General features: G+C 43.0%; 1 protein-coding gene across 1 annotated transcript; it reads right to left on the minus strand.

The window, feature by feature from the left end:
• Positions 1-2,908: 2,908 nt before the first annotated feature.
• Positions 2,909-16,566, minus strand: Pfdn2 (prefoldin 2). Its single transcript, XM_037422656.2, has 3 exons — positions 16,381-16,566; positions 14,792-14,915; positions 2,909-3,320 (listed from the first exon to the last, which is right to left on the minus strand). Exons 1-3 carry the CDS (start codon positions 16,539-16,541, stop codon positions 3,126-3,128), a joined length of 480 nt encoding a protein of 159 aa, XP_037278553.2. The 5' UTR covers positions 16,542-16,566; the 3' UTR covers positions 2,909-3,125.
• Positions 16,567-18,077: the final 1,511 nt, after the last annotated feature.

The following is an 18,077-nucleotide window of genomic DNA, read 5'->3' on the forward strand; positions in this document are numbered from 1 at the left end:
CTGTGGATAGCCGCTGATATCTACCATGAAATGTTAAGGAAACACCACACTCCTTTTTTAAGGGGATCAGAAATAAGCACCAATGCAAGCTCCAGCCTCCATGCACCCCTTCTCTCTAGTGGACACTTCTTTTTGAAGATGCGCATTGCTAGTGTAAAAAATTAGGGAACATTAAAGCTTTGCCTTTGAGAGTTGAACGCGATAGCGATGTCCTTTCCCTAGCACGTAGTTCAAACACTTGATGCATGAAACCTCTTCGAACTTGCCATGCACCCACTACGTGGCCTTAAGGGAATAGGCACAGTTGAGTATGTGCCTTTTGTAGTGTATGATGGGCTTTAAATAATGATAATCACATGTTCCGACGCTCGAAGGCACTGGGCGCTTGTTTCATGAATATACGACGCTTGTGTTTGTAAAGCATGAAAGTTACTTTCACTGCATTTTCAAGCAGAGGAAGCTAGCTTCATTTCTCTGTAATCACAAGCATAGGCGTGGCTGTGTAGCAGAGCATCCACACGCCGCGCGAACAACCTGGGTTCGATCCTCAACCTCAGACCCAAACGACTCGGGTTTGATCCCCGCCCTCTCCTAAGATTTTTTTACTACTCGTTTTATTTGAATAGATCTCGATTTTTCAGTCATGCATAAGATGATAATTTTTCGCTCCCAAACAACAACGCCGACATCTTTGCGAAACGAGCTCTTTAATGCTATCACTTAAGAAAGCACAAAATGAGTACACTGAATGTATATGTATTGTTGTTTATAAAGTGCTTTATAAATAAAGCATTTCTTTAGGATCATGGATGGCCGGTTTTTATTTTTAGAGGCTCTACCAACCCCATATTGATTTTCCGTCCAAGACCGAGCAAGCACCCCTTTCCCAAATCTGTTCGGACTATCCTTCACCGTAGGGGGGGGGGGGGGGAGGGATGAGTAAGTCTTCATTTTGCAATGAACAACTTGATTCGTGTGCAAAATTAGGATATTGAGAAAATCAAGAAAGCAAACAAATGTGTGCACATACACACTTCCAAAACATTAGTTGGTTTCAATTAGTAGACCCTCAAGGCAGTAAAATGCAAGCGTGGCATCATTGAATATGCTGTTGTAGCGTCAACACAGGGTGGAAAATCAGGTGTCCCTCATGTTCTTAAATTTACATTACAGTTGGAATATTAATATAAGAAACTCGAAACTCAACAGATAAGAAAAGCAATATTAGATGTAGATTTGCGAAATGCTATCTTTGAAAACAAATTTTTTTATGAATTCCTTGGTCTAAAGAAGAGAACCTTAGGGGGAGATGCAATTCTAAAAATGTTTCGTGAATCTGTAGGCTAGCGAAATCAAACTTTTTGCTCCATATACAAGCTTTCATGCTGATTTCAAATATATAATTAGTTTTGTAGTAAGTTGCACTGTCTTCGTTTTGTGCCATGACAGTGTAAAATATAGTTCGTTTTGGATAGACTATTTATGCAATTAAAATTTTATCATTCTGAGCCATCAATGATTCATATGCCTCCTCATTAACTGTAAAATGCAAATAACTATTGAGAAAGTGCGTATAAGATTTTAATGGGCGAGAAAAATAGTAATGTGAGAATTCCTAGAATGCTGAGCCCAAACTAACTGCTGGCTTTAATCTTGTAATAATTATACAGGGAATATCAAGTTATAAAAGAGAAACTTGCACCATTCACATGTTGAGGAATATCAGAGCAAAATTTCATCCTGATCCGACTATCAGAAGTATGAAAAACATGATCTCTAATCTCATGAAGTTGCCCAAAAATGGATCTTGAGAAAAATGCATTTCGAAGGTATAAGTTGCACCTTATCTATGGGGCAAAGATATGTTTTTAAAGTGATTTCTGCCATCATGAGAGCTTAGCAATCATTGATACTTCGAGTATGTGGCTTTAGTGAACTCCTCGTGTGAAATGCAATGGCAAGCAGCCAGGTGACGATTTCCCGGGTACTTTAAGCAATGAGCTCTTTTCAGTTTTTGGTAGGCACCTCATGCGCTTAAAAAGCGATTTTAACCTATTCGAGTTTAATTAAAATCTTGTGTTTCTTTCTTGTTGTGAAGGTAGAGAAATTAAACTTGTGAAAACAAATAAACACAAAAATACCTAAGTTTGGAAAAATCTTGATTTTTTCGACTACAATCTTCTGTTAAAGGGATCGACAACTGGTCATGATGTGTCATTTGATTCTGAAGGAAGTTAAAAAGGATGTGATATATAGTGACAAACTCAAGCATTTTTTTCACGAGCTAAGCAGAATTTATATTTTAAAATCATGTTTAAAAGCAACAAAAGCCCGTCATGTCGTGCAGCCTAGCAAAAGAAACTTGAAGCTTGATTACAGAGCCGATCACTTGGCTATGCGTAGTCAAGTAGTCTAATACTGCCATGTGCGCCATATTTGGTCAAAATATATACTATTGATATTATTGCCCAGGCACGCTGTATTTTGTGCTGCTCCGAGGTAAAAGCAGCTGCATGATGAGAAGTGGCGCTGCCTTTGCATGTCGGGGCACGTGTGAGGTAAACCACTGTGCACAAACATGAACCACTCTCACGTTCACCATTTGCAGCATGCGTTGTAACATTTAGATTGCGACTTCGTATTTCCTGCAAATAAAAAATTATGATTACAAACCACGCTAAAACTCTGTCATTAGACACTCTAACTAGTAAGCTTTCCGTTGGTTGGTTGGTTGCAAAACTTTGCAATAAAGAAAACAGTTACCATAAAATTCGTGGTCGGTCCCTTTTAAGTAAACAAGTGCAACTGGAACTTAGCAGAAAGATGTGGTCAAGTGCCTTGGGTGATGATAGAAACTGCAGTTACAAAGTGACCATGGCACCAACTTAGAATGTCACGAACAGCTTAATTCAAAAATTCATATAAATATTTTATTTTTATAAAAAAAAAATGGGGTCTGAGGGGCATCAAGGTCAGAAACGCAAATACATTATCATGCGGCTCCTTGTTAAAGCTTCAGTGTCCTTTGTAAAAAACATGCAAAGCAGCTGTGGTAATAAAACTGGAAGCATGAAGCTGCGACCTAATCATTTAAATGAAAAAAAAAAAACAGCAAACTGACTTCGTCAGACTAACACTCCTGTTGCAGGTTGTGACGCTGGCTTCTCACTTTCTCCCCCACTGCTTCCTGCAGTATGCTGGGACTTGGAGGCTGTATTAGAAGAGACCCTAATCTGGATGTTGTGCTTCTCCCGATACTCGTTCACCTCCTGGCCCTTCTCTACAATCTTCTCATTTAACGCCTCCACTGATTTTGCAATCTGTAAAACAAAAAAGACAGCTTTCAGATGCGCTCTCAAGTACAACGTAGCACACAGCAACAACAACACTAGCAGAGACAACTTGGCTACTGTAATTGGCAAGTACTGCAGACTGGGTAAGTTGGCCCAATGTAATGTCATCCAGCTATAACATCGGTCAGTTTGAATATTGAGGTACTATTGACAACTAGGCTACTGTAACGTAGCAGTATTATCAGGGGTGTGAGCATGTCTGTCTATTTGATGAACTTTGCACACACATATACATGCTTGCTCGCACACACACACGCATACATGAGCAGGGTTCTCCTAGGAAATTTATTAGGACGTTGACATTTTGAGAATGGGTATTATGAAGGGGGATATTATGTTTAGGAACTTCAAACTCCCTGTTCTCAACCCACATCCAAATTTCACTTAGAGTCACGCATTTCTAGCATGTTTGATTCTTGCAGAAAATGGAAGCAGGGGTGCTTGTGGTGTAGTTCTGGCCATGGAGTTGGGTATCTTTTGAAACCATAAAACTACCTATTTAGACTAGTATTTACAGAACAAGTGGTGGAAGAACCGAGCGTTGGGCGAGTTGCGCAAAATGCCATCCACAAGTGGTGGGAGGCGTGACTCACTGGAGTTGCGTGTGCTGCACAATAACTATTTGTTCATTCCTACGGTGTGCATTTCGAAGGCGTCAATCAAGCACCGAACGGCACTTTTGGGTATAACTGCGTGTATACGTACAAACAGTAGAACCGTCATACATTTTATAAGGGACCATAAGAAGTGAACATGAGAGCCAGGAAACATGAAAAACAAAACAATATTTTGTGTTAAAAAATTTTGTTAAAATGATTACAGTTTAAGAGCCACGCAATGATGCCTGGTGTATTAATCCATACCTGAGAAGCACGAAAAAAATCCTGATCACCTGCAGTGCCATATCTGGTGTCACTACGGCCAACATCTGTGTGCCCAGTGCATTGCGCTGGCAGCGCCTACTTCTCGGTGTTGGCACGAATTTTTTACGCCACAACCAGTGATCACTTTTGATGATAGCCTTGCAAGACTGTCAAAGGATAAGAGGTCTCAAAGCTGTAATGTTGTACTGTTGGCATAGTGTCAGTTTGCCGTGGCGTGGTAGATGGTAGAATGTCTTGCAAAAGTGAAAGTGATTGATTGATTGATTTGTGGGGTTTAACGTCCCAAAACCACCATTTGATTATGAGAGACGCCGTAGTGGAGGGCTCCGGAAATTTTGACCACCTGGGGTTCTTTAACGTGCACCCAAATCTGAGTACACGGGCCTACAACATTTCCGCCTCCATCGGAAATGCAGCCGCCGCAGCCGGGAATCGAACCCGCATCCTCCGGGTCAGCAGCCGAGTACCTTAGCCACTAGACCACCGCGGCGGGGTCAAAAGTGAAAGTGCTCCCATCAAAGATCTTAGGAGAAAATAACCCCTGCTCTGCCAACTCCTAAACTTGCGTAACTGGTGCATGCACTAGCTCACCCAACTATGATAGAGTAAATCAATAAGATTGCAGCAAGATGGTGAGTTGGGTCAGTTGGTTTACGTTTATGCTTGAAAATCTTCGTTAAGTACAAAAGTAGTAGACAGGGCAGTGCTTCCCGCCTAGATCTTCTTGTCTATGTTTTCCAGTGCACTTAAAAAAATCTTGATGGATAGATCCACGGAGCTCACAGAAATTTTCTTAAAATACCCGATTCTTTTGTCCCGGGCAGTCGTAGATGTGAAAGAACTAAACATATGCAACACGACCAGTGCGACGTGCCTGACTGCAAACTATACTAATTCAACTGACCAATAACGATGCCGATGAGTTCACACTAACACGGCAGTGAGAATGGAGAACTCCTGTCTCAAAGGAATCACTTTTGCAAATCGTCAAAACAAGTTTAAAGCCAATTACGTCACAGACCCATGACTGCAATAGGAATCTCTAAAGCTACGCTTTTGGCCGCATTCAATGAAAGCACGTTAAGGCAGTGATGTTCCGTGCAGGAAAGTTTCCCATTTTCGGGGAATTTTCGCCAGTCATTTTGGCCAAAGGTGAAAAGAGAATCTTTGTGATATTGCAGGGAATTTCAGGAATAGTTAAATTCTCCTACGACAACCAATAACTAGGGGCCACAGTGCACTTTCACCTGCTCTAGTCTGCTCTGGCGCATGCACCATGCAAGCATAGCCTCTGAGATTTGTTTCTGATATTTACACAGATCGAATTCTAGTTCACTATTCGTGTTAGACTTGAAGCCTACAATGTGTAGTGTACTCACAGTATACGAATTAATAAGGTCATGCTTTTGGTGGCAGTGGAGGGGCTAGTCATGATTTCCAATGTCGCCAGTACCTGAGACACGTGTAGTTATAGAAGGTGTGAGCGTGGCAGGGGGTGGAAAATAGTACTGTTGTGTAGAGAAATATGCTAAGAATTTTGTGAACGCTTGCAGGGAAAAATCCTTGAAACAGGGAATTTTCATGGCTCTGAATGGGAATTCCTCGGCGTAGTACGGAACATCACTGCGTTAAGGGTTTTATTTATTTATTCACATAACCTTACAGGTTCCCGTAGGAACAATGAGTAAGGGGGGCGAGAAAAGAAAACAAAATATAACAGAAGCAATAGAGTGCAAAAACATTAATGTGGTAATATAACCTAATGTATAGAGAAAGGGCATGCAAAAACAATGAAGTTACAATGGTGGTGTCTAATACAAAGTTGAATAAATGGCAAGTACTCAAAATAAATGGTGCCAAACATGAGCACGAGGAACTAAGTCAGAACACATTTGCAGATATGTACAGGTATATAGAGCTATATTTTTATGGAAAGTAGTGCCGGTATACTTGGTTGCGGAAGTGTGTATGGTCAGTGATTGAAGCTGTTGTGTTAGGAAGATCATTCCATAGTGTAACGGCTGGAGGCAGTGCTGATAAGTTACATGATTGGGTGCAGCCGTAAATGCGTTTGAAACTTCACTGATTCTTTAGTCGATTTGACATGCGCATGAGCGTTGCTTGCAACACTCATGTGTTGCATGTGTTGCAATCTTATGATAAAGCCAAGGTGCACAAAAAGTCAACATGGCCACTCTTTTCTGTAGTCACTCGAGTGGCTTCCAGTACTTGCACCGATAGGATCCCTATACATTAGATCCTACCGGTAGAAAGAGTTGTAACAACTGGAAAAACTCAGTAGTGAAAAACTTAGCAGTGAGGTTTCACTGTACAAAGTTTTACACATACCTACAGCCAAATAATTTTTTTAAAGTGGTTAACCACAAGCAAACGAAAGCAATGACATGTGGTTAGCTATAATGTGGTGTTTCTTCATCATCATTATCATCATCCTCACTACGTCCACTGCAGGACAAAGGCCTCTCCCATGTTCCGCCAGTTAACCCGGTCCTGTGCTTGCTGCTGCCAATTTATACCCGCAAACTTCTTAATCTCATCTGCCCACCTAACCTTCTGTCTCCCCCTAACCCGCTTCCCTTCTCTGGGAATCCAGTTAGTTACCCTTAATGACCAGCAGTTATCCTGTCTACGCGCTACATGCCCGGCCCATGTCCATTTCCTCTTCTTTATTTCAACTATGATATCCTTAACCCCCGTTTGTCCCCTAATCCACTCTGCTCTCTTCTTGTCTCTTAAGGTTACACCTACCATTTTTCTTTCCAATGCTCGCTGCGTCGTCCTCAATTTAAGCTGAACCCTCTTTGTAAGTCTCCAGGTTTCTGCTTCGTAGCTAAGTACCGGCAAGATACAGCTGTTATATACCTTCCCCTTGAGGGATAGCGGCAATCTACCTGTCATAATTTGAGAGTGCTTGCCGAATGTGCTCCACCCCATTCTTATTCTTCTAGTTACTTCAATCTCGTGGTTAGGCTCTGCGGTTATTAGCTGCCCTAAGTAGACATAGTCTTTTACAACTTCAAGTGCACTATTACCTATCTCGAAGCGCTGCTCCTTTCCGAGGTTGTTGTACATTACTTTCGTTTTCTGCAGATTAATTTTAAGACCCACCTTTCTGCTCTCCTTGTCTAACTCCGTAATCATGAGTTGCAATTCGTCCCGAGTTACTCAGCAATGCAATGTCATCAGCGAAGCGCAGGTTACTAAGGTATTCTCCATTAACTCTTATCCCTAACTGTTCCCAGTCTAGGCTTCTGAAAACCTCCTGTAAGCACACGGTAAATTACATTGGGGAGATTGTGTCCCCCTGCCTTAAACCCTTCTTGATTGGCATTCTGTTGCTTTCTTTATGAAGCACTATGGTAGCAGTTCATCCCCTGTAGATTTCTTCCAGAATGTTTATATATACTTCATCTACGCCCTGATTCCGCAGTGTCTGCATGACGGCTGATATTTCTACTGAATCAAACGCCTTCTCGTAATCTATGAAGGCTATGTATAGTGGTTGCTTATACTCTGAGCATTTCTCTATTACCTGATTGATAGTATGAATGTGGTCAATTGTTGAGTAGCCCGTTCGAAATCCTGCTTGTTTCTTTGGCTGATTGAATTCTAATGTTTTCTTTACTCTGTTAGCAATTACCTTTGTAAATAGCTTGTTTGATTGATTGATATGTGGGGTTTAACGTCCCAAAACCACTTCATGATTATGAGAGACGCCGTAGTGGAGGGCTCCGGAAATTTCGACCGCCTGGGGTTCTAAATAGCTTGTATACTACAGAGAGCAAGCTGATCGGCCTGTAATTCTTCAAGTCCTTGTCATCTCCTTTCTTATGTATTAAGATGATGCTAGCGTTCTTCCAAGACTCTGGTACCCTTCCCGTCAGGAGACACCTCGTAAACAGGGTGGCTAGTTTTTTTAACACAATCTGTCCTCCATCTTTCAGCAGATCTGATGTTACCTGATCCTCACCAGCAGCTTTGCCTCTTCGCATGCTCTCCAAAGCTTTTCTGTCTTCTATAATTACTGGTGGGGTGTCATCTGGGTTACTGCTAGTTCTTATAGTATTAAAGTCGTGGTTGTCCCGGCTACTGTACAGATCTCCGTAAAACTCCTCTGCTATTTTAACTATCCTATCCATATTGGTAGTTATTTTGCCTTCTTTGTCCCTTAGTGCATAGATCCGACTTTTGCCTATCCCAAGTTTCCTCTTCACTGCTTTGACGCTTCCTCCGTTTTTCAGAGCGTGTTCCATTCTCTCCATATTATACCTTCTTACATCGCATACTTTACGTCTATTAATCAACTTCGAAAGCTCTGCCAGTTCTATTTTGTCTGTTGTACTTGACACTTTCATGATTTGACGCTTCTTAATTAGGTTCTTTGTTTCCTGGGAAAGCTTGCCAGTGTCCTGTCTAACTACCCTGCCTCCAACTTCCACTGCACACTCCGTAATGATACCCGTCAGATTATCATTCATTGTATCTACGCTAAGGTTGGTTTCCTCACTAAGAGCCGAGTACCTGTTGTGCAGCGACACTCTGAATTCCTGTACTTTCCCTCTCAGTGCTAGCTCATTGATTGGCTTCTTGCGTATCATTTTCTGTCGTTCCTTCTTCAAGTCTAGGCGAATTCGAGACCGTACCATTCTATGATCACTGCATCGCACCTTGCCAACCACTTCCACATCCTGCACGATTCCTGGGTGTGCAGTCATTATAAAGTCTATTTCGTTCTTATTTTCGCCATTAGGGCTCCACCATGTCCACTTGCGGTTTTCTCGTTTTCGGTAAGAGGTATTCAAAATCCGCAAATTATTGCGTTCTGCGAATTCTACTAGTAGCTCTCCTCTGGCGTTTCTAGTGCCGATGCCATAATCTCCTACTGCCTGGTCTCCAGCCTGCTTCTTCCCTACCTTTGCATTAAAGTCGCCCATCACTATAGTATACTGTGTTTTTACCTCACTCATTGCCGATTCCACGTCTTCATAGAAGCTTTCAACTGAAGCGTCATCATGGCTAGATGTAGGCGCGTAAGCCTGTACTACTTTCATCTTGTATCTTTTAGTCAGTTTAATTACAATACCTACTACGCTTTCATTAATGCTATAGTATTCCTCTATGTTGCCAGCTATGTTTCTGTGAATTAGGAACCCCACTCCCAGTTCTCTTCTGTCTACCAAGCCCCGATAGCAAAGGACGTGCCCATTCTGTAGCACAGTATAGGCCTCATCTGTCCTCCTAACCTCACTGAGCCCTATTATATCCCATTTAACACCCTCTAGCTCCACGAATAGTACAGCTAGACTTCCCTCACTAGATAAGGTTCTAGCGTTAAACGTTGCCAAGTTCAGGTTCCAATGGCGGCCTGAAGTCCAGATTTTTGCACCCTCTGCTGCGTTGCAGATCTGACCGCCGCCATGGTCAGTTGCTTCGCAGCTGCTGGGGACTGAGGGCCGTGAGTTATTTGACGTATGCATGTGGGAGGTAGTGGCCAGATACTGCACCAGGGTGGCCAATCCTTCTCTGGTGAGGGAGTGCGTTCCCGGCGGTGGTTACCGGTGACGCCTCACCACAGGCCTCTTAATGCAGTTCCATCAACACGCGGATTTTTTTTTTTCCGGTTGGGAACTGCGCGGCACGGGGATTTGAGCCCCGGACCTCTTGCATGCGAGGCGGATGCTCTAACCACTACGCCATCGCCACCACTACGCCATGTTTCTTTAGGTACTTTTATATTGAGCTTGCTTAATCAAGATCAATTGTACAATTTTTAATGTATTTCCATAATAATAATAATACCTGGAGTTTTCTGTACCGAAACCACAATATCATTATGAGCGACACCGTAGTGGAGGGCTCTGTAAATTTTGACCATCTGGAGTTCTTTAACATGCTCCGACATCGGAAAGCACACAAGCCTCAACTATTTCACCTCAACCAAAATGCGACTGCTGCTGCCGGGATCAAGCTCGCGACCTTCGAGTCAGCAGCAATTTTTTATATATTCCTTATAGGGCTTTACGGCCAAGTGCATTTCCTAATGTTGTAGGAGGCATTCTGAAACAACCTATCTGTTTTTTGTTTGTGTGTGTGTGTGTGGCAACGTAAATGTGATGCGAGGACTTTTTCGTATTTAAAGAAATCCCGCAAAATATGAAATAAAACCATGCTACTGTGCTAGTGCACTATCGTACCGCAGTGCTCTTAAATGTGCTTTGCGTGAAACATCTGGCGGCGCGTATCGCAGTGAAATGAGCAGCGGTGGCTTCCCAGTGTGTCAGCATTTTTGATGGCCATACATGGCAAGGAAGCGCCGTTGTCTATAATAAGCTATAGCCTGATGGTCCATGGGCTGGTTGTTATGTTTTCGATTCACTTCTCTCTTCGTACCTTAAGGGGACACTTTTTTTCCGACACACCATGTATAAAGGCGACACTGAGGCTCTTGACTGAACGCAGAGCATGGAGAAAGTATTTAAAGGGACACTAAAGTCAACTATTAAGTCGACGTTGATTGTTGAAATGGCGGTCCAGAAAGCTCGTAGTGTTACTTTTGTGCCAAGGAAGGGCATATTTTGAAATAAGATCACCTTTTAGTGGTCCGCGTTACCCGCCTCAAGAAGCAGACCGACCGGTCTTTCTCACGTCACTGTTACCATGCACAACGTTGCCCGGCTTCACTGCGCTCATAGCAGCAAACCGAAAGCAGTGAAAGCCACAGCAGCAAAAACGGCCATTGATCAATTTCGTTCCATTGGCTCAGATATTGCAGACGCTTTTGTTTCAACTGCGCCCTGCTAGATGGCACCACCTGTACCACACGAAAATTTAAATTTTGAACCACTCACGCCATTCCCCATAGTAACGTCCGGTGGTTCTTTTTTCCATGACTCAAACAGAAATGAACAAGCAGCATTTTATTGCGTCTCTTGATGCACGGAAAGTTCTTTATTTAGTGCAGTTAGATTAATTACTACTAAATAAATGTAGGCGGTCCGTCTGATGTCATCAGAATTATATTGAAAATGTCCTATGCTTGTGTTCTTGTGCATTTACCTTAATTTCTCGGTAAGTAGGGCACTGTTTGTTGATAATATTGTCATTTTAGGTGTTGTCATACATTGAGCTTTCACTCTGAGGTAAATTGTTATTTGACTTTAGTGTCCCTTTAAGGAGAGAAACTTCCAGGCTGCGGCCGCGCACGGAGATGATGCGATAGCGTCACATAGGAATACGGTTTACGCTGAAGCATAACAGATGACGCTTTCGCGCCCTTCGCAATTTCCAGGCTTTCTGTCTCACTATTGTTCTCAGTGCATTGTGCTTCTGTGCATTGGGCTGGCAGTGCCTACTTCTCGGTGTTGGCACGCATTTTTCACTCCGCAACAAAGGAGAGTGCTTTGTAAATATCGATCAATGTGTCAGGATGTGGTGGAAATGTGTTGTGCCTAACTTTAACAGTGGGCACGCATCCAGTAAAGAGAAGGTAATTGGGCACGAGGACATACAGTGGTGCCACCATGCGGAGGCATCCCTGTGACTTATGTGGCAGGATCGCTCCGCCGCCCTCTCCCCCGCAGCCACTTTCCTGCCTCCTATTTTCATTATTTTTTGTTGTACTTCACTTAACAAAATCAGTAAAATACTCCTGCAGCTTCTTCCCTGACTGTACGAAGAGCTAAATAACTGCTGTGGAAAAGTTTTACGCTTCTCGTAATGCCTGACTGCCAACGTCATCTGCTATGGCCACCTGAATGAAAACCACGGAGGCCGATCGCGCTGCCTCTGTAAAAGGTGGCAACTCATTCCGTGCCGAATTGAAGTAGTAAATAGGTATTAATGGTAAAGGAACTTATCTTTGGTGCAAAAAAATGCTTCCAACCACGCCACTTCATCCATTGTAGGTTTGCATCTAAAGAGGGTCGGCGGTGGTCATGACAAGCATGCACAAATTACATCTTTGTTTAGCACACATAGCCCTATGAAGCACAGCGAAAGTGAATTCCGCACTTTGTGGGGAGCAACACAGAATTATAACAGCCGCATGCAACCGCAATCTTTTTGTTATCATTGCGGAAAATGTGAGAATCACGCATGCGCATGCCTCATTCAGAGCTGTAACTTTTCTCTGTCACACGATCTTGATATTTATTGCGCAAAATTTCTATGGTGGCCTGCCAGCAGCTGTGACAGTGGCATCCCATACGTAGCGAACTGTGGCATGCCACCAGCAACTTTCCCTGCGACGCTTCACATTGTGTACTCTGCAGAAGACCGCACACCATAAGTCAGTGCAATACAACGCTGTTCCAAAATGAAAACACTGCAAAGTCGCGCCTAAAAACAACGCATCCAACCGCCAGCTTTCCTTCGCCAGAGCGAGGCGAGATCACGTGATCAAACCATACACGTCACAGCGATGGCAGCGCTAGCGCCTCCAGTGGTGGGCCTCGTGCCCAATTACCTTCAATAGAGAGAATTCTGTTTCTAGTGACCCAGTGAGGCTGGAAGCACCGGCTCGCGCCATACCAAGGAAAGATTGAGAGCCGACGCCTTACGACAACTTGTGAGAAGCACTTCTTGGACAGTGAGACAGGCAGTGCTATTGTGGCGAGACAAACATCCTGCACAAACTAAACGGCCAGCGTTATTACTTAATGCCATGGCTTCAACCTTTCTGCACTCCCCCGACAACACGTCGACCATTCGCAACAAAAAAAAAAAAGAAAAATGAACTGGACCTGAAAGGGAGAGCGAAAAGCATTCCAGGAAAGATACTTCAGTAGCTCAAGGTACAAACATGCCTGCTTCTTGTAAGGGTAAAGAAATTGAGAATATGTGTCCTGTAACTCCTCTTTAAATGAGTTCAATGCACTGAACTATGAAAAAACAAGCACTGGCATCCTCGAGGTCAGAAGGCATAATACAAAGCTCCGTGCTGGTAGTTCTTATTTTATGAGCATCTTTCTCAATTTTGTGGTGATAGACAACAATGACTATTCATTCATAAACAACGATGTCGACGCCGCCATTTCTGTGATATGAGCTCTTTAAATACTATCATGTTAAAATTTGGAGCTAGTGAGGGCACACAAAAAGAAATCCATTTGGACGTGAAGCGTGAACAGTGAATCGGCGCCGAATGGCTTTAAATCGACGAGCTTCGTCGATGAGCGCGACATGAATTTTTCCTTCTCCACGAGCGGACGATAGGGGGCATATCTGTGCTGTGCCCAATTTTTTTACTTTATTACGACACTCGTGCAAGTGCAGTTTCACCTTTTCAATAATGTTTTTGCTGCGTGCCCCTGGGCAACTCTCCTCCTAGAATTGACACAGCCTGGCATGAACTTTCAGAAAGAAATGGTGCTTTGGGGCAGGCTCAAGTGTATAGCAGAAAAAAATGCTATAGCTTAGGGTTGTTATTGGTGCTTTTGGAGCAGATGCATGTTCCTAACGACTCCTGAAATCTGCAGCATCACTTAAGCAACTAATAAATACTTATAATTATTAGTAAGTATGCCGTATGCTAGTATGCAGCTAGTATACAAGCAGTATAGTTGGCGTAAATCATGGGCAGGAAGGGGGGGGGGGGGGTCAAGAGAGCTCGGACTTTTCTGGTGTTCAGGCTAGAGAGGACACCCCTTGCAAGTGTCCCACTTGAGATTTCGCTTTAGCACGTGATATAATTGAACTAGCAGTTAAGCAGAAATCAACTTTCTAAAAAGGGTTTTTATCTTTTACTGCGTACCTGTGTTAATTGCCTTTCAGCTGTGTGAACTATGGAAATCGAAAAAAGGTGAAAAAGAAAGAGACTGAATAGAACAATGCGATTGCTCAAGCTTGGACCCCATGCTCGTTTTTTTTTTTAAATTTTATTTGAAAGCATGATTCAGTTCTTACATAAATAAAAATATAACCTATATTAAAAATACGAATTCGACACCATGGCCTCAATTTACCTCAATTTCTTTACCTGATATGTGTCACCCCTTGAGATTTTTTTAATTTATGCCATTGAGTAGCATACTAGGATGATAGTGTATACAGCTTGCTTTTGGTTTTGCTTAGGCTCACGGGATGGTCCCATGTTTCAACTTCATTCTTTTTAGTCTGCCAACACCATTTTTGGAGCATGTTTGGAGCAATTGGAGCAGCACTTCCATCACTGCATGTCTATGTTCCTTACTAGAATGCACACTGCAGCTTGAAACTGAACCAGTAACCCAGCATGAAACCAAACTCATGGTCAGCAACGAAATGGCACAGCCACTCATCTACTCAGCTGGGTCGTCACTGAACACAAAAAATGACAAACTTCACAATACAGCACTGATGCAGATTACGATGTGTGCGAATATTGAAATCTGTAAAAACGCAATTTTGGTCAAACTCACACAAACTTGTTTCTTATTGCTTTGATAGTATTCAGAACACAAAGGTCTCTGCATAAAGGCAAAGTGAAGTAGAAAAACAAAGAAAGAAGAAAAAAAGTGCACATTTTTTCAAGGACAACAGCAAAAAAAAACTTACGCTTTCCTTGTTTCGCTCCACAGCAGGAAGAATATCCTTGACTGTCCTTTCAACGAGCACTCCACCAACCATTCGGTAACAGCGTCGGTCACCCTCAACTTTCTGAAGCGCTTCTGCAACTAAGCTGCAAGGCAGATTTATCTCGTTTAATTTTCATGGTAACTGACAACACAGAAGTTAAGCCTGTCAACGGCCACTGGGCTCAACTGACAAAGAAGGCAATACCTATTACATCAAAGCCTTTATACACTTCATAGTACAGCATTTGCCCTAATATAGTCATTTAAAAGCAAAGATTTCAGAGCATCCTCCTGCAAAAGTGTGCTGTATGTTGTCCCCAGTGAGTAACCCATGATGCCAAAATAATTAAAGTGGTGAGGAATCCTTTCTGCTATCATAAGCACAAAACTCACCAAAGTGCTCTTGCAAGCAAAAGTGCAGCGAATGGCAGTGTTCTGCGCCATATTTCCTATTGGAGTGGTAAATTTCAAATGAAGTGAGAGCACTGGGGATAGAAATTCAATTTTGCAGCAGGTTATTAGCCAGTCACCAAGCCTCTGGTAACTCACATGGCGAAAGTTAAAATGTACTTTTTTCTTAGACATTTTTGCGAGTTCAAGACTGCCACAGAAGAGCTACAACTGATGACCTTGCCAGCCTGCATCCAGTCCGAACTGTAGTTTCTTTTATTTGTACTTCAATCGATACATAGTTTGGCAGCCCTTCCATCTGACAAGGCAAGTATTATTGTTAAATTTAATGAGAGTAGTAGCTGTGTAGAGTTAAATGTAGAGTCGCATACACCTAGACAACATTCAGTATCTTGAGCTTTACGCCTCAACACAAGCAATAAAAGGTCTCGCAGAATCCAACACACCATTGCGGATTCAGTTTCGAATACTGTCACGGGAAATTTTTCGACAGTGACGGGGAGCTTTACTATGTATTACGACGTTCTTGGGATACCTGGGCAGACGCTTATTAACAACACTGCCCATCAGAGAACATCTAAACTTGGTTCTTATCGATATGACTGGAAATGGACTTGACACACTGCCCTCGTAACTTGTATTTCGTTAACAACGCAGGCAGGCTTCAATACTTCATTATAATACGGTGTATCTTAAAGAGCTTTCATGTTCTTGAATCCATGCACAACACGGTAATGGTGACAATGCGTATGATTACAGGTGAACGTAATCTCTAGTTGGTTGAATAATTCAAACAGTTTCAGCTTGTCTACCAAACAACTTGAAAAAAATACACAACGAATAAAGCCGATGGCCACTCTCAATCTTTGAGGGTATAACATGCGAATAGAAATAGAAGCCACGTGATTCAACGGGCCAACTCTCGGTGTCGAGCAAGTCGTACCGACCGCCCACGCGCATCGAGTTACGTTTTCCTTACACGGGCAGAGGACCGAAGGTAGTAAACACATCGTAGCAAACATTGCTCCATTTGTGCATGTCAAGGGCTGGTTTCCAGCTGGTTTCAATGGTTTCCACAGACCGCTACAGTGCCGGCTCGCCAGACAAAAATGCAAGTAAACGAAAATTGAGCAATGCGGCATAAGGGCGATCGCTTACTTGTGCTCGTTAAGTTCCATTTCCAGTTCAATAAGTTTTGCTGTCAGGGAACGTTGTTCTTGCCGCAGCTGGTTAAAGCCGTCTACGACACCTTGTTCCAGGGCTAGACGCTTCATTTCGTCTTTTCTCAGCGCCGCTTTCTTGTCACTCTCAGCGGCCATGATTGAACTGCTGACAGGAGGAATGCAAAGTGAGCCGTAGTGGCTGCGGCAGCAGTAGTTTCGAAGCAAAAAACAACGGCATAAATCAAAAATAAAGTCATAGCTTGCTAAAGTACTAACGTAGTTAAATTTAGTTTTGATTTTTATATATTAATATACAATGATTCATGATATTCATTCAACACGTACCATATATATTTGTTGCATGGTCTTAGCCGCTTTAGCGTCAACGGAAGTGTAAAGCAGGCTTGAACGGAGGCTTTCTGGCTTGTCGGACGCCTCGGAGGCTGTATTCTGACTTTATGAATAAATACGAGAGGGCAGCGCAAGCGCATGAGTAAATTCCGTGCGTAAATTCTGTGTCGTTTTTTTTTTTTCTCCCGCTCCTACCCCCCTCCAGTTTCGTTAGCGCGCATTCTGATGTTATGAGGCAATTCGTGTTCTGAGGATCAGCAGTCAGGATTGGGAGACCGCAGTGCCGCTCGTCAGGACTTGCAGAGATGATGGCGACGATATTGCGCAGGGCAGTGAAGATGAAACGATGGGTCGGAGACCATGCAGTGGGGGAATGTGGCGTCGGCTCTAACAATGCCAGAGGGGAGTTATTAGTAGAGTTCGCAGAACGTAATAATTTACGGTTCTTGAATACCTTCTTCAGAGAACGGGCTAACCGTAAGCGGTCGTGGCGAAGTCGTAATTGTGAAACTAAATATGCAATAGACTTCATTCTGCGTGCACACCCAGGCATTGTAGCCCCGTCGCGGTGGTTTAGTGGCTAAGGTACTCCGCTGCTGATCCGCGGGTCGCGGGATTCGATCCTGGTTGCGGCGGCTGCAGTTTTGATGGAGGCGAGAATGCTATAGGCCCCTGTGCTCAGATTTGGGTGCACGTTGAAGAACCCTAGGTGTTCGAAATTTCCGGAGCCCTCCTCTACGACGTCTCTCTAATCATATGATGGTTTTGGGACGTTAAACCCCACATATCATCATCATCATCCCAGGCATTGCACAGGATGTAGAAGTAGTTAGTCAGATCCGATGCAGTGACCATATAATGATAAGAGCTCGTATTCACATAGATTAAAAAAAAAAAGGAAAGGCATAAACTGATACGAGAGAAGCCAATTAATGAACTAGTGATAATATGAAAAGTACAGGAATTCAGAGTTTCGCTGCAGTGTAGATTCGTGGCTCTAAACGAGGTAACCAACGTTAGCGTTGACACAATGAACATCAATCTTACCAGTATCGTCAAATAGTGTGCAATAGAACATGGAGGTAGAGTCACTAGAGTGGACACCGGCAAACTATCTCAGGAGACGAAAAATCTCTTTAAAAGACGACAAACCACGAGAGTCTCAAATGCAACCGACAATATAGACCTAGTGTAGCTTTCGAAGCTAATAAGCGCAAGTTATAGACGACATCAGAAGATATAACATGAAGAGAATTGAGCAGGCTGTAAAAAGCGGCAGATGCCTAAAGGCTGCGAAGGCAAGCTTGCGCATAGGCAAAACCTGCAGATGTATGCATTATG

Source organism: Rhipicephalus microplus, chromosome 4 (assembly GCF_043290135.1).
Source record: "Rhipicephalus microplus isolate Deutch F79 chromosome 4, USDA_Rmic, whole genome shotgun sequence".
Classification (NCBI taxonomy): domain Eukaryota; kingdom Metazoa; phylum Arthropoda; class Arachnida; order Ixodida; family Ixodidae; genus Rhipicephalus; species Rhipicephalus microplus.

Coding starts and splice junctions, on each gene's coding strand:
- Pfdn2 (XM_037422656.2), bottom strand. CDS start 16,541: ATGGCCGCTGAGAGTGACAAGAAAGCGGCGCTGAGAAAAGACGAAATG. Junction 14,916..16,380: donor ATGGAACTTAACGAGCACAA/GTAAGCGATCGC, acceptor TCTGCCTTGCAG/CTTAGTTGCAGAAGCGCTTC. Junction 3,321..14,791: donor TGGAGCGAAACAAGGAAAGC/GTAAGTTTTTTT, acceptor TTTGTTTTACAG/ATTGCAAAATCAGTGGAGGC.